The 17,341-nt window shown below is 39.2% G+C and overlaps 1 protein-coding gene and 1 pseudogene across 44 annotated transcripts in view; both read right to left on the bottom strand.

Moving 5' to 3' along the window:
• SRPK2 (SRSF protein kinase 2) overlaps positions 1–17,341 on the bottom strand; it is a 239,413-nt gene that overhangs the window by 93,105 nt on the left and 128,967 nt on the right. For 2 of the 44 annotated variants that reach the window (XM_086397002.1, XM_086397006.1), the window contains exon 1: positions 5,798–6,766. The exons of 39 other annotated variants lie outside the window; for them this stretch is intronic. Coding sequence is in view for 1 of the 5 variants with exons in the window: in XM_086397008.1 (XP_086253134.1) it covers positions 1,522–1,733 (212 nt within the window). In the remaining 4 variants the exon portion in view is untranslated. Of the gene's footprint in view, positions 1–1,521; positions 1,749–5,797; positions 6,767–17,341 lie in introns of those variants that run through there. 3 more of the 44 variants (XM_086396998.1, XM_086396991.1, XM_086397008.1) reach the window with 3 other exon arrangements.
• LOC147374381 (large ribosomal subunit protein uL23 pseudogene) lies at positions 8,430–9,203 on the bottom strand (annotated as a pseudogene).

The raw sequence follows: 17,341 nt of genomic DNA, 5'->3' as shown, positions 1-17,341 counted from the left end.
CATAACTGGTTATGAGATTTAAGGATGTTTCAGAAGGATCCCTCGTTAATTATCATATACTTCTACACAGCAAAATGACAAAAGATGTTGTACTGCTGCTACAAACACATCTAGATTTTTAAAAAAGAGTCTAACATGGAATTTTTTAACAAGTAAGCAAACTGCATACTAACATTCTCCGGTAACACATGACTTGTTCTACATAGGTTTTTTTTTGACAAGTACAAACTTAAGCCCAGTGCTCAGGCCGTCTTGTAACCTAGTTTCAGTGGACTACACAACAGAAATGTTCTCATCTTAAAGTTGTTTCCCCTAGAGGGAAAACAATTTACAACGGCTGACTGAGAATTTTGCAATATTCTGCCTCTCTGAAACTTCATAATTTCAGTCATCCACATTCTTAAACTTTAGATAAATGGCTTTATTTTTTAAGACTGTTGTTTCAATTAGCATTAATGCCAACCTTACTATAGGAATTGTGTATATAGTTCTTCAAAGATGTTGAAGCACATTAATGTTATTCTTACAGGAATGACCATTTTCAGAGACTCCATATGTAACCACTGTAAACACTACTTTCAAGTCCTTTTGTCTGTTTCTACTTGATTTTAATGATCTACGACTGAGCAACTTTCACTTTCACAAGCAAGAAAAATTATGCTCATGTGTAGTTTGGATTGCTTCTGTTGTTTAGTCGCTCATTTGTGTCTGACTCTGCAACCCCATGGACTGTAGCCCACTAGGCTCCTTTGTCCATGGGATTTTTCAGGCAAGAATCCTTCTCTACAGTCTGGATACTAGATGTCAAATAAATCCTTAAACAAATAATGTGCCAGTTTAAAGCTCACCAAAAGATGCCAGTAAAAAGGATAAACTGTTGCTAAACAATGGAATAATCACTCAACAATACTAAACAAGGAACAATAAATCCTAGAACATGAATAAATTTAAAAGAACTCTGCTAAGAAAGAAGTCAAACTATAACGCATATGATTCCATTTTAAAAAGGCAAACCTTTAGTGATGAGAAGCAGAACAATGGTCACCAGAGGCTAAGGAGTGGGGAAAGGGTACCGACTGTAAAGGGACTCAGGGGAACTTTTGGTGCTGATGAAATGTTACCTCATCAATGTGGTTACACCATGTGTATGTACAACAGTCATTGAACTGTATACCTAAAAATGGTGAAACTTATTTAATGTAAATTACATCTTAATAAAGCTGACTAAAAGGAAAACAAAACAAAACAGATCATCATAGCCACCAGTGAGCTTAACCTAGTGAGCCACCATGCTCTTAACTTCTTAACCTTAACTCTTAACCTATGCTCTTTTTACACTCCCAATTGGTTCAGGTCAAATACTCTTTACTACCAAATATGAAATTCTGCAAACCTCCAAGTCATAGATATGAACACATGGGAAACTCATTGCCTAGTTTTAAACCACTCACTGTTTTACAAGGGCAGTACTGCACAGATTAAGAGAACAAAACTTTAGTGTTGAATGTATAAGAGTCTTACCTAAGGTGGAACAGAAATTCAAAATATAAGATGGTGCTGAGCCGAGCACCCATTAAACCAAATGTTACAAATAACTCTCCCTTGTATTTACACGGCACAGTACCATCCCAGTTCAAGTTTATCTCACAACTGAGGACTGCTTGAAAAACATCAAATTGGTATCTCATCAGACTGATGTGGCAGGAACTAAGGTACTCCACCAGTCTAAGCATCCCACCAACTCAAAGAGAACTCAGGGACTGTGATATTCTCTTCTTCCCCGTGTCATAAATTTTCTGATTCTACCCTCTAGTTCCAAATTCTGCGTGACTACCCAATTACAGAGAAAATACCTCACATCTGTTCAAGAAGTATTTATCAAACTTTTTTTTTCTTGCTAAAATGAGTAGAATGTGTCTTCATGCGTGGAACCAGGTGTTTACCAGATTAGAGCATACAAATAACAACACAAAACAAGGCAGACACTGGTTCAGAAACGCTGCTAACCTTAATTACCTCAACACAGTCATGGCTCAGGAATACAGTGACAGAAGAAAATATCCAGAAAGGCAGAGACGCTCTCTCTGGCTAGTTTAGTCCCAAGGAATTTGGAAAGAAGTGGCCTCTGAGGCTGACCTATGAGGGCTTTGGAGGCAAGGGGGACTCTCAGGAAGGAGACCCAGGCATGGCAACAGGAAAGTCTGCTTCTGCTGATACACAAGGTCCCCAGAGCAGAATATGGGCAGAAGTGCTAGAAAGAAAGGTTGGGACCAGATTTTAACACCCTTGAATTAAGAATATGGAGTTTATTTCTAGTAGGATATAAAATGCCATGCAAAACTAAATCTATTTTTACTTTAGATATATAGTAGTTCTTAGAACTATATACCATGATCACGTAGAAGCTTTTTCAAAAGACAAAAGCCTAGGAACAGGAGATTCTGACTCCGCAGGTCTCAAATGTGCCTCGGCCCATGTCACTAGGAGACTGACACACACCCATGGTTAAGAATTTCTGCTATAAGCAGTCATTACCATATCTAACAGATGTCTACTGGCAACACATCCAAGTGTGCTTATGACTCAAATACAAGTGAGGAAAGCAGATACAAATAGACACAGGCAAAGAAAGGCAGATAGAAATAAGAATTCCTGATGCTCCAAAAGATTTCAGGAATAGGATGCTCCATTCTAGTAAATGTATGTCTCTTTAAAAGTCATTACACTAATCACAGTCTGTTTTAATCATCTACTTCATTCAAGTAAAACCAAATTTTAGTTAATTCCATCAAAATATAAATAAATAAGAGTTCAAACAGAAAAGCACAGCTAACAGACTTTTAACATGACTGATTATTAACATCATATTTTTCTCCCCTCCTTCCCTTAGTAAAAAACAAAAAAAAACAAGAAAGTCGAAAATAACAGACAACAAAACAGTAAAAATCAAGAAACAAGAAAGACAACAAACTGAATGGAAGAGGTAACAACTAGGAAGAATAAAAGCTACAACAAAAAGTGACAGACATCGATCAGAAACCTCCTTAGAACCAGAGCATGAAAACCAAGGGCTGGGGAAGCACCAGGTTGTGGGAGGTATGCTACTGAATCCGCAGAGCAGCTGGACACAGCAACAGCTCCCTCTCTGCTCACCCTAACCCCAGGGCGGTCAAAGACTGTAATCTGGCTACAGAATTTTGGAGAAGTTATGGTAAGGTACTGTGATGAGAAACCAATTTGATGATTAACAGAATCTCAGACTCCTTACTCCACTCTGCCTCCCTTTAGAGGCGTGAAGAGAATTCTTTATGGAAGAAACTGAATAGCCACATCCAGGCCAGGCCCACATACAATTACAACAGAATTTAGTTTTAAAAATACTTCGCTTAAAAACTAATGAGCATTTACATATCAGCCACTGGATTCTCTCTACACTGGGATGAAGGACATCCAGCTCCTATAACCCAGGTCTGTTTTAGGCTTTCCACTACTGGGGCAGGGGGTGTCGAAGACTCTTCATTAGGTGTGACTTTGAATAGATGACTGAGGACAAGAGCTATGCTTTAGTGCCTGTGTGCTTATTAGCAAGTGTCATTTTACTAAGAGAGATATTAAATAACATAAGCTGACTAAAAAATCAAAATTGGGGGCTTTCCTGGAGGCTCAGTGGTAACGCATCCGCCTGCCAATTCAGGAGACATGGGTTTGATCCCTGATCTGTGAAGATCCCAAATGCCACGGAGCAACTGAGCCTGTGCTCCGGAGCACAGGAGCTGCAACTTCTGAGCCCACATGCCACAACTACTGAAACCCGTGCACCCAAGAGCCTGAGCTCCACATCAAGGGAAGCCACTGCAGTGAGACGCCCACACACTGCAGTTAGAGTAGCCCCACCTGCTCACCACAACCAGAAAAGAGCCCACCAGCACAGCCAAAATAAAATATTAATAAATAAATTTTAAAAGTCTAAATTGAAGTATATGCCTACTTCTTTATAAATTCATCAAGCCTATAATCTAAAACTTTGATTTCATTATCTTACATTGATTCTTCAATGAAGTCATGAAAATTTTCTGTATTAAAGAATATATTTACTATTCCTTTCTTCTTCCCAAATATGCAGTAAGTAATAAAGTACCAGTTGGTCCCATCACTTCATGGGAAATAGATGTGGAAACACTGTCAGACTTTATTTTTCTGGGCTCCAAAATCACTGCAGATGGTGACTGTAGCCATGAAATTAAAAGACGCTTACTCCTTGGAAGGAAAGTTATGACTAACCTAGATAGCACATTCAAAAGCAGAGATACTACTTTGCCAACAAAGGTTCATCTAGTCAAGGCTATGGTTTTTCCTGTGGTCATGTATGGATGTGAGAGTTGGACTGTGAAGAAGGCTGAGCACCGAAGAATTGATGCTTTTGAACTGTGGTGTTGGAGAAGACTCCTGAGAGTCCCTTGGACTGCAAGGAGATCCAACCAGTCCATTCTGAAGGAGATCAGCCCTGGGATTTCTTTGGAAGGAATGATGCTAAAGCTGAAACTACAGTACTTTGGCCACCTCATGCAAAGAGTTGACTCATTGGAAAAGACTCTGATGCTGGGAGGGATTGGGGGCAGGAGGAGAAGGGGACGACAGAGGATGAGATGGCTGGATGGCATCACTGACTTGATGGACGTGAGTCTGAGTGAACTCCGGGAGTTGGTGATGGACAGGGAGGCCTGGCATGCTGCGATTCACGGGGTCGCTAAGAGTCGGACACGACTGAGCGACTGAACTGAACTGAAAGTACAAGAAATTTTGTTGAACAGATATACTATTTCTATGTGTTAGGAATTCATGAGCAAAGAATCTTAGTAAGGACTCAATTACAAACCGGTGGCAAGAACAGGCAAAAATTCTCAGCTGGTGTACACCTGACTGAGAGGCATACAAGTTAGTCTATCCATCACTACTTATTTGGGAGAATTTTAGGAACTCAAATAATATGACTTAAATCCTGAAAAAGTGAAGTAAGCTTTCACTTAAATGGTTGTTTTAAAATCAGCAGACAAAAGGTGGAGCTTAAATGTGGCAATAAAATTAATGTTTTATACACTGAATGCTTTAAAGTCAACTTGTTTCTCCTCATTCTTGGATCCTTATAGTTTTTACAGTCTGACTTGTGATACCAAGCTTAAAAAAAAATCTCTTTCAATAGTTTATTGTCCTGAAACACAGTCTCAAGGTAACTTACCAGGTTAAAGATTTTCCACATTTAAAAACCAAACATACTAAGAAACTGCTATACAAAAATCTGTATAAGTTACACCGCCAACATTAGGCAACATCTTTACTGATAGTTTAACTGCTTAAGATGAGCTCCTACAAATATTCCTCTACAGACACCCAGACACCAAAGAAAACACCATTTTCATTCAATGGCTCATTAACTTTTCTAATAAGTAACAATCCATGCTATCAAAACAAAAAAGGCACTATCATTAGTAAAGCTTGAAACTTAAAATATGAAGTAAAATTTGATCAAACAGTAGCTGAAAACAATATTCCCAACAATTTAAGCATTTCAAGCAGAAAACAGTTTTTAACAGTGAAATTGCCATTTTAAAACTTCTATTTTCTTACCTGCTTTTAGTATCTACTCTGAGTACTGCTAACTCTTTAAACACTATTATTCTGCAGTATCCCTTACATGTTTTCCTTCATAAATTACATTTTTGAGAAAGTATTCTAGTGTAAATGCAGCAATAGAATGAATAATAACATGAATCTTAAAACACACTTCCAACAGACCTACCTTATATGTTATCATTGTGTATTTGCTTCATCATGAACAAGAGTGATAAGGCCCTGCTGACTTTATTTTGTTGAAACTACACGGGAAACAGAAAAGAGAAGTCTATAATTTTACTGAGGAAAAAGCCAAATTAAACTCTAGTTCCTGCTATGAAGCAGGCATTATCTAAAAGCTTTCACATTTATTCAAATAAATATTTTTAAACTAATCTTTTTTTAAAGGAACAAAGAGCACAGAATAAAATTTCCACTACTAATGCAATTCTTTGTTCAAAATGACCCAAGGATAAGGGAGTTGTTGAGTCTATGCTGACTGCACAAAGACACCTGAGGGGCCAGACCCACCTCTACCCAGGGCTTCTCCATCCAGAAAAATAGGTTTCACAACCTTAACTCTACCTGCCCAGATGGGCCCAACAGCCATAACTCCAAGAATAATCTGCAGATCGCTTCAGCTTAAAAAGAAAAAAATCAACTGCAACAACTATACTTGAACTAATGTACGCAAAAATGAAAAAGCTTATTCTGAAGAGATTAGGAAGGTGCTGACCAGTTAGTCACAGGCTTTCTTTCTACATTTTAATAATCCAGGCAGAAGGTGGAACTGAAGCCCATTCCTTCCCAATCTGCGTCTGTCATCCTCGCATACCTCCCTACCCGAGTGGATCTCCTAGTAGGACTCAAGACCATCTGCTGCTGCTGCTGCTGCTAAGTCGCTTCAGTTGTGTCCAACTCTGTGCGACCCCATAGACGGCAGCCCACCAGGCTCCCCCATCCCTGGGATTCTCCAGGCAAGAACACTGGAGTGGGTTGCCATTTCCTTCTCCAATGCTTGAAAGTGAAAAGTGAAAGGGAAGTTGCTCAGTCATGTTCGACTCTTAGTGACCCCATGGACTGCAGCCCACCAGGCTCCTCTGTCCATGGGATTTTCCAGGCAAGAGTACTGGAGTGGGGTGCCATTGCCTTCTCCGCAAGACCATCTAGTCTGCCTTAAAAAGCCATGCTTCCTCACTCACTCTATCTCAGCAGATGCACTCTCCCTTCAACAGGCAAGTCTGCAGAAGGACCTGCACTCCTCCACAGAGCTCAGCCTTCAGGCAGTTCAATCACCTGCAGACATATTTTCCTCTCCCATGCCCAGGCACCACCTTCTCCACACCATCCAATTTCTGGTTCAGTGTCTCGCATATCACAAGATTTCAACACTCTGTATTTTTTCTCACCTGCATTTCAAACAGTTGAAATAAAGAAGAAAAAACCCTGAGTTCTTACTATAGAAGATAGCTCAAGAAGACAGCTACTATTCAAACATCTAACTACTTTCTTTAATTTAAAAATATGCCACCATTTTCAAATTTTAATATTATTTATCTAAACCCTTTTCTAAAATAAGTTCAATGCCCAAAAGTAATAAAATTATTTACCATATAATTCTGGATAATATATGTGTAAATTTAAACAAATAAAAATGTCTTTATCTGGAAACCCTACTTGTACTTTATAAGACTGCCTGACCAGTGAAAGGCTCAGCACAAACAAGGCTCATTCTACCATGAATTACATCACAGAACACCCAAACCTCTCATATAATCCTGCTCACTGTGAACCACTTCTGTGTTCTTATTCTAAGTAAAAACATGCTTTCAGGAGTGATGCCTTTATTTTTACAAAGCAATAACTGAACTTTAAAAACAAACTGTAAAAGATTCAAACATTCAATAAGATGGTACTTTCATTCAACAAGTATTTATTAAAGACCAACTACATGCCATGCAGACTTCCCTGGTAGCTCAGCTGGTAAAGAATCCTCCTGCAATGCAGGAGACCCTGGTTCGATTCCTCAGTCGGGACGATCCCCTGGAGAAGGGATAGGCTACCCACTCCAGTATCCTTGGGCTTCCCTGGTGGCTCAGATGGTAAAGAATCCGCCAGCAACGCAGGAGACCTGGATTCAGTCCCTGAGTTGGGAAGATCCCCTGAAGGAGGGCATGGCAACCCACTCCAGTATTCTTGCCTGGAGAATCCCCATGGACAGAGGAGCCTGGTGGGCTGCAGTCCATGGGGTTGCAAAGAGTCAGACATGACTGAGAAACTAAGCACAGCACATGCCATGCATTGTGCTAGGTATACACTGATTTACAAACAAGGGAACAGAATCTCTGATGATGAAACACACAAGGGTGTCTCATCTTTGAAGATTTTTAGTAACATCTCCAACATATAAAGATGGATATAGAAAGACAAAGTAGGTTTCCATTCCACCAGCAGGTGCATCCCAGCATGCCCCCAACAGAAAAATGGTTTCTATTTATGGGTTCAGTGGAATTGCTGACTTTGGGTTTTACGAAATTTCTTTCATGTGAAAGGAAGACAATAAAGTAATAACAGAATAAACACAAAGCTGGCTTCCTGAACCAGCTGCAACTGAAACAGTTAAAATTATAAACCTAAGAAACAGTGGTATTACTTTAAAAATTCTTATAATGTTTAAGAATGCTAAATCATGAAGGAAAAACCCAACAGATAAAAAGAACCATACCCAATGGTACATCTGAAAGTACGATAAACATACACAAACTGTATAATGATGCAAACCCAATTTTCCATTATCATTTCTAGTATCTCCATTACTATTCAAGCTGGTACTTTGTCAGACAATCATAGCACCTTTTGGTCCATCTTTTTATTCCCCTGGGCTTGGCACACGACTTGCGAAATCTTAGTTCTCCAGCTAAGGACTGAACATGGGTCAAATCCAACAGCTAAGGAATTCCCCTCTTCCATCTTTTTTTTTTTTTTTAAGTGAAAACTTTTATATTTGGAATTAGCCAGCTGGACTCAGTTTAGATGATCCCAATTTTGTTGGCAACATCCAAAGCATCATAGTCAGGAGCCAGTCGAACATATGCCTTCTTCTCTCCATCAGGCCTGATCAGAGTATTGACCTTAGCCACATCAATGTCATAGAGCTTCTCCACAGCCTGTTTAATTTGGTGCTTTTTGGTCTTGACATCCACAATGAATACCAGTGTGTTGTTGTCTTCCATTTTCCTCATGGCTGACTTGGTGGTGAGAGGAATTTGATGGTGGCATAGCGGTCAAGTTTGTTTCTCCTGGGGTGCTCTTCCGGGGATATTTGGGCTGCCTCCTGAGCCGCAGTGTTTTGGGCCGCCAGAAGGTGGGCTTCATCTGGATCTTATTTTTTTTGTGGCTGTGGACACCTTTCAACACTGCTTTCTTGGCCTTCAAAGCCTTTGCTTTGGCTTCAGCTTTAGGAGGGGCAGGGGCTTCCTTCTTCGCCTCCGGCGCCATCTTCATGAAAAGGCCCCTCTTTCGTCTTTAAGAAAGCTTTCCAGGTGGCGCTAGTGGTAAAGCTGCAGCCTGCCAAAGTGAGACGTGAGAGAAGCAGGTTGATCCTGGGTTGGGAAGATCCTCTGGAAGAGGAAATGGCAACCCACTCCAGTGTTCTTGCCTGGAGAGTCCCCATGGACAGAGGAGCCTGGTGGGCTACGGTCCACAGGGTCACAAAGAGTTAGACATGACTAAAGCAACTTAGCATGCATGCATCTTTAAAGAGAAAATTACCTTGGTAATCAAAACCAAACAATGTAACAAAAACCAAAATACACCTGTGTGAACATAAAAATTATAATTATAAAATTTTAGTTCTAGTTCTTTCGAAATTCAAGCTGAAAATGATTAGCATAACCACCTTCCCATAGAAAAATTTGAATTACTATCCAGTCCTCTCTGTATGTATCACCTATAATCTGATTCAGCTTTTCTGTTTCCCCTTCCAGGGACAATCACAATCACCACCATTTATATACAACAGTGGTGAACAGAGACCCTAAGAGTTATCCTCAACTTCAGCCCCTGCCCCTAAATGTGATTGGCTACCAATGAATTGGCCTCTTTGATATCTACAGACCTTCCTCCCACTCGTACCACCCTGCTGTGCTCATACCACAAATACCTCAACACTCAATTACGATGATGTTACCCTCAACCTCCATTCACCCAATTTATGTCCTACACATTAGTGAAAATAAGTCTTCAAAAACACAAATGTTATCTCATTTCTTTCTTAAATTCTTTTGCCCTCAAGATAAGGCAAAATATTCTTAACATGATAAATACAACTCTGACGATCTGGGCCTTGCTTAAGGCCCCAGCCTCATCCAACCCCTTTGCTCCTTTTTGTCTCCCTCATATTTATTTATTATATTCCATTATTCAAAACAAAACAAAACAGATACACTCACTTGCATATTAACAAACCTTGACATTCAGTCGTAATTGCTTCAGATCTTTTTAAATGAATGACCAAGTTACTACAGAGCTGAAGCCCAACCTCTCCCCCGCCTCAGTTCGTCCTTCGACAGTTAACAGCTATCCGGAAATTAAGACTCAGCTTGTACCAATAACAGTATGATACAACATTTTACAGTTTTTTCCCAGTTTGTTTTCCAAGATTTATCTATGTTGATAGAGGTAACTCCAACTCCAGTTCTCACTGTAACTGTCATATAGTATTACGTCATCTTAATATTTATCCGTATATTGAGTCCTTTTCTCAATGAATGTCCAGGATGTATATTATCATAAACATTCTGACATTTTCACACACATCTCCCTGTACACACATACAAGAGCTTCTCAAAGGCAGCCTGTCACTTCTGTCAAGCTATACTCAGCAACTCATGAAACCAATGTACTGGGTCACAGACTGTATTTTATTAAAAAAGAAATAAAGTAGAAAATATGCATTTAGGTGTAAGAGTACTGCTTCTTTTAACATTTCAATTATACAAAGATACATTTGGGTACACACTGGGTCACGAAAGAAAAAATATGAAACTCCCTGCTTAAAAGTGTATAATCTAGAGGTCAAAGAATTACCCACTTGGAGTTTTCCTTTAATGTGTGAGGTAAAGCTCTGGTATTGGTTCATTCCATATGTATAACCAATTGTCCCAGCAATTGTTTATTTTAGATGAGATTATCAAGTTACACACATTCACCGAATTTACAGGCTATTTCAGAAGAAATGGCTTCCACACAATATAAAATCGTTCCATCCTTTGTTCACATCATGTTCAAGAGGGCTTTTACATCTTCAGGAATATTTTGTCATTTTTTCCATAAGGACAGGCATAGCTTTGTAACAAGTTATTTCTAGGAATTCAGAATCTCTGTCCTTTACTCACAAAAGATCTTAACACACTTTTAACTTAACTAGTAAACACACCCCTCAAGTATCATCTGGTCAATGTTATGTACTTGTAGTTTGCTACCATCTTCCATTTTGGAACATTTAGAATTCCAAATCAAACTGCAAACTGTCAGTGAAAATATGTCCTACCATTATACCTGATTTTATGAACTATGTATGTTGTGCTGTTATTTAAAGTGAACTTGAACATCTTCCCTGACCCCCAAAAGTTTCAAATGTTTATTTGCCAAATCAAAGTTAGTCCTTTTCATGAGAAAAGGTCCTAATCTCAAAAGACACATGAGCTTAAACATAAAAAGGGTGCTAAAGTATCAACTGAACAGATCCCCCTTTCCTAGAATGTTGCCATCATCCGAAAACTGTCAGTAAAATATGCCTTGCTTTTTTGCCTATAAAATCAGTAAATGATGGATTTTATTTAAGAGAAGCAGCTGGCTTCTCTCCATCTGCAATGGCGAATCACTGCTGCTACCAACCCTGGAGCAGGCTAGAGCCAGCTGCCAACCAGCACTTAAAGCTCATCTTCCTGGTAACTTCCTGTTTAGAACTCACACTTGAAGTTGTTCCCGTGTCACATCCTGGATAAGTGTGGCAGGGCTTCCAAATCACCCCCCAGCCTCTCTCACAGATGATGGCCATCTTACTCCCCAAATCACTCAAAGTATGACCCACAGCCTTCATTTTCACTCAGAACATCTTAAATCTGGTGAAAATCTGGTGAAAAACTGCACAACCATTTTTTATACTGTAATTACAAAATCAAAAAAAATAAGAAAATATCAAATAAGAATATAACAAAGGTCCATCTAGTCAAGGCTATGGTTTTTCCAGTGGTCATGTATGGATGTAAGAGTTGGACTGTGAAGAAAGCTGAGCACTGAAGAATTGATGCTTTTGAACTGTGGTGTTGGAAAAGACTCTTGAGAGTCCCTGGGACTGCAAGGAGATCCAATCAGTCCATTCTAAAGGAGATCAGCCCTGGGATTTCTTTGGAAGGAATGATGCTAAAGCTGAAACTCCAGTACTTTGGCCACCTCATGCGAAGAGTTGACTCATTGGAAAAGACTCTGATGCTGGGAGGGATTGGGGGCAGGAGGAGAAGGGGACGACAGAGGATGAGATGGCTGGATGGCATCACTGACTTGATGGACGTGAGTCTGAGTGAACTCCGGGAGTTGGTGATGGACAGGGAGGCCTGGTGTGCTGCGATTCATGGGGTTGCAAAGAGTCGGACACGACTGAGCGACTGAATTGAATGGAAAGTTTAGAGTTAAATTAAAAGAATATACCGGTTGGGATATAAGGATAAGAGAACAGTGATTTCTTTCATCTGCACTCAGGAGCAAGTCATTCCTCATTTCTGGCTTTCTCTACATTCTATGTTAAGATTACTGGAAACATCTTAGTAATGAGAACTGTGGCTATTAACTGCTGTCAGGTCCTTTTTCTCCCAGAATCAAAAAAGGCATGTTAGGTTCAAACCCAATAGCTGAAAGCAAATACAAAACTCTCACAACTCAGTGATAAAATAGATAAATGACGCAGTTTACAAGTGAGACAAGTGAGAATCTTAACAGACATTTCTCCAAAGATGATATATGTTTGACCAAATAGCACATGGCAATAAGTAATGACAATCAAACCTCATCAGCCATCAGGTAAATATAAACAGAAGCCACAGTGAGATACCACTTCACACCCAATGGGATGGTTATAATAAAAAAGATAATAACAAGTGTTGACAAGGACGTGGAGAAAGTGGAAATCTCTTATAATGCATGTATGAATGAAAAATGGCAAGCTGCCTTGAAAAGCAGTCTGGAAGCTTCTACAAAAGGTTAACCATAAGGGTTACTTCAGGCTCAAAAATGGGAGAGATGGGACTACCAGTGAAGTCAAGTGAATTATATAAGAAGCCACAGAGCCATGACAAAAATCAAGAAGGATCTGGGCCCAGGATTTGATTGGGCTTTATCCTCATGCTTTATTAGGGAATAAGAGGCTGCTGCTGCTGCTGCTGCTAAGTCACTTCAGTCGTGTCCGACTCTGTGCGACCCCACAGACGGCAGCCCACCAGGCTCTGACGTCCCTTGGATTCTCCAGGCAAGAACACTGGAGTGGGTTGCCATTTCCTTCTCCAATGTAGGAAAGTGAAAAGTGAAAGTGACGTCGCTCAGTCGTGCCCGACTCCTCGAGACCCCATGGACTGCAGCCCACCAGGGTCCTCCGTCCATGGGATTTTCCAGCTATGCTTCCTCAAATCCTTATCTCTGAGTTTGAAGACAATCCCCCACTAGTTATTCCATCAGAGTCCCCAGACTTAAAACATCTCTGTTATTTTACAACCTCATCCAAGGAAATCTCAAGGTACAAAGACCCCAAGTCTATATAGAAGAGCTAAAGCACTGATACATAATCAAAAACTACAGTACACGTCTGATAAGTTTTATTTGTTGAATGGACATTAGACACAGAGAGCCTCTTTTTCTTCTGTTTTTCCTCCCCTGGGTTCCAAGCTCATACTTAGCTTCAGAAAACAGAAAGCTTTTCAGAAACACCTGTTTATGAATTTGGAAGAATGCAAAACCACCCTCAGGCTCCTCAACACTCCAGCAGATCCTATGGCTCCCCCTCCCAATGTTAAAAACTCTCATCTCTGTCAATAATGCAACTATTCCTATTCTTGAAACTCCAAAAGCCAAATTAACTGTGCCTCAAAATCCAGAATTCTTTTTCACAACTCAGTAACCATCATATCACATATGTTATTCACCTCCCATTTAGATTCATTTTACTGCATCCAGAGGGGTTCTCAAGAAATTTACCTATTGTCTACTACTAAATGCACAGACATCTGCAAGAAAAAAACAAACAGATTCACCCATTTCTCCACTTCCTATTCCAGGCAAGTATCAGAAAAATATGAACCTCTGTGGCCAAACTACAAGTAAAAAAAAAAAATAACAAAAGTTATTTTGCTATGGGATAAAATACAGTCTTCTTTGGTGGCTCAGAAAGTAAAGAATCTGCCTACAATGCAGCAGATTCCAGTTCAATCCCTGGGATGGGACGATCCCCTGCAGAAGGGAATGGTTACCCACTCCAGTATTCTTGTCTAGAGAATTCCATGGACAGAGGAACCTGGCAGGCTTTAGTCCATGGGGTCGCAAAGAGTCAGACATGGCTGAGTGACTAACACTAACTAAAGTGCTGTCTTGTTAAATGATAGTCTCTTGAACAAATGGTCTTGAAAAAATTGAATATCCACATTCAGAAGAATGAAATTGAACCCTCATGTTACACCATACACAAAAATCACCTCAAAATGGTTTAAAGAGTTAAATATAAGACATAAAACTCCTAGAAGAAAACATAAGGGAAAGGTTTCATAACACTGGTTATGGCAATGATTTCATAGATGACACTGGAAGCTCAGGCAATGAAAGCAAACACAGGCAAGTGGGATTACATCAAACTAAAAAGCTTCTGTACAGGGAACAATCAACTAAAAATAGCATTAAATGTAATAATAACAAGGGAGAGTTAAATGCGTGCTAGCCACTGTCCTAAGCACTTTACGTACTTTCACTCAATCCTTCTTACAACTCTATGATGGATATTATTATTATCCTCCATTTTACAGAATACTACTAGAAAACTGGGGCCTATTTGATTTAACCCTCATATCAAGGAAAAGAATTAAGAAAAATAATAAGTCTGACAAGGGTATTTAATAGGCCTATCCTGCCCTCCTACCCACAGTCCTTTGAAGTCATTTTATACCCTTACCTCATGTGCTATCAAACAAGCAAACTAACACCATATGCCACAGACCACAGGAAATCCATTTACTAGTTAGAGGAAAACGTGTACCTAGAACAACTGCCATTAATTGAACCAGTAACTCTAAACAGAACTTTTTAAAGTACAAAATGTATTGTTAAGGAAAAACATTTTCGATTTTAATGTGTTTGTTTTGTCACATTTCTTTTCTCAAAGAGGTAAATGCAGTAAAGGCCCTAAAAATACAGTACTTCAGTCCCCACTTCTGTGTTGTATATTCAGTCAGGAAAGATGAAGTAAAAACTGAGTTACTATACTTTACTGTACTCAATTACACAGAAAATGTAATGTTCTGTACTAATACAAAACAGTTCTGAGAGCCCAAAGAAGTAGTTTTTCCTCTTTCATTTAAAGAAATATTATTAACAAAAAAGGAGAAAAAAATCGCAGCAAATGTCTAACAACCTACCTTGACCCTCGGAGAAATGAGGGAGAAGGAAATAACTGACATGGGTAAAAATTCCAGATCCACAAGCTATTTTTAGCTGACTATTCTTAAAACAGGAAGATTTTAATAATAAAAGTATGAATAGTGGCCAGAATATCCTAAGTTGATAGGTGAAAAATGATGACGAAAAATATATAAAGCTCACTCACTATAAGTGTAAAACTGACTGGTTGTTACTAGAAAAATACACTGTCTGGATTTAGATCCTTTGAATAACATTTTAAAATTTTCTATCTGAAGCTGCAAAAAGCACATCAACTTTCTGAAAATATTTCTCTTCAAAATGTTTCTCACAAAAACTTCTGATAATCCAGTATCTGTAAAGGGAATATGAAAAATGCAATAAAAATTCTTTAGATATATAATGATGAGTCCAAAATAAAGGTGCAGAAATGATGCCAAAACATCTTTTTATTCTTCTACTTTGGAGTCAAACTAACATGTACTGTCATCAGTACCTTTTTATATAGAAACACTGTACTTTACAAAGAAATACTTTAGTTTCTGCTTATATTAAACTTTACAGTTCACAGAAGTAACAGTCTCTGCTGCCGTTTCATGGCGGAAATGAAGCTGGAATGACGCTAACCCACCAACAGTTGTTTAAAAAGCAGATACCCAAGAGAGCAAGAAAACGGCAGCAAGGTCAGCTCAACAAAGCAAGCAAATACAAACACCTCAAAAATTTAAGAGACTGTTACTTTAAAGAGTCCTTCTTTTTGGGCTAACATACAAAAATCCAGATACCTAAATATCTCATCATTATTATATCAAACATAAAGCCCTAATCACAACTCTTTGCTGTGACAGAGATATTTCTCTCCTACTGCCTCATTCAGGAATAAAATTCGAGTCAAGTTCCATGATTACAGAAAAGGAATAAGTCCTGGTAAGATTACTGAGGTAAGTACTGAGGCCAAGAGCCAAGAAATATCAGTCAAGCACACATAGGATAAAAATATTTGAATATATTATCAAGTACAAGTGGTAACAAAAAAGTCAAAGTAGATTTGGTGTCACAGAGATTGAATCCCGGAGCCAAGATAAAAATTGCACTAAAGATTTTAAGAACAAAGTGGTTCTGACGAAAATGGTGAGTACTTAGTGATCTGGGAAGGCTTCATGGGATGTAGGATTTAACTGCTCCTGACCTGAAGGCAGAATACAGGCAGGTTTGAGGAGGGCATTTTGTAATGAAAGACTGAGCCCCTGTACCAGCCTGAATAAACTAGATTAGGAATGAACACAGCCGACAAGTTGGTTTGGTTGCTGCAGGGCTCAATCTCCACCCGAGCACCTAAGGATGAGTGACCAAAACCACGAAATTCTTTAATAAGAGAAATGTACTCCTTTAATAAACAATGGCTTCTTAAGGATGTGTTATGGCTCTGGCAGAGATGGAGGTGGAGCACCTCAGGCAAAGGAAAAGCAGTAAGGAGAACACAGGCAAATGCAGGGCTTCAGGCTGCCAGCAGCATGGATCCGTGGGACAGAATAAACTCAACTGCAAAGATGGTGGAGATGGATGTTGGAGATCACTGCTAGGCTCTGAAATTGGTAGAAAAGCAAGTAAGCAAAAAATGGGGAATAAGGAAATGACATACCTGCCTGTACTTTAGCATTAATCTGGAACACTTAAATAAAATGAATGGAAGAACACAGGATGCACCAAACAATTTACCAAGAAAGTGGATTTACTTTCCTATAAAAGGCATATATACCAATGGGATACTCTTGATTTACTTTTCACATTTGTTGTAATTTGTTTTCTTAAAAAAAAATACATATAGATAAAAGTGTACTGAAATTCACATGCTGCTGCTCAATGTGAAATACTAAAATAACTGGGCAATATGTATCGAGAACCTTTAAAATGGTCCCATCCCGGGAATTCTGTGGCAGTCCAGTAATCAAAGCTTCACACTTTTAGTGGCAAGGTCCAGGGTTCAATTCCTGGTTGGCAAACTAAGATCCTGCAAGCTGCACAGTATATGTAGCAAAAAGAAAAATCCTACCTT

The sequence above is a fragment of the Bos grunniens genome, chromosome 4, assembly GCF_055505025.1.
Source record: "Bos grunniens cultivar Pamir isolate PY7600 chromosome 4, Bosgru_T2T1.0, whole genome shotgun sequence".
Classification (NCBI taxonomy): domain Eukaryota; kingdom Metazoa; phylum Chordata; class Mammalia; order Artiodactyla; family Bovidae; genus Bos; species Bos grunniens.
This window is presented reverse-complemented; position numbering and strand designations above follow the sequence as displayed.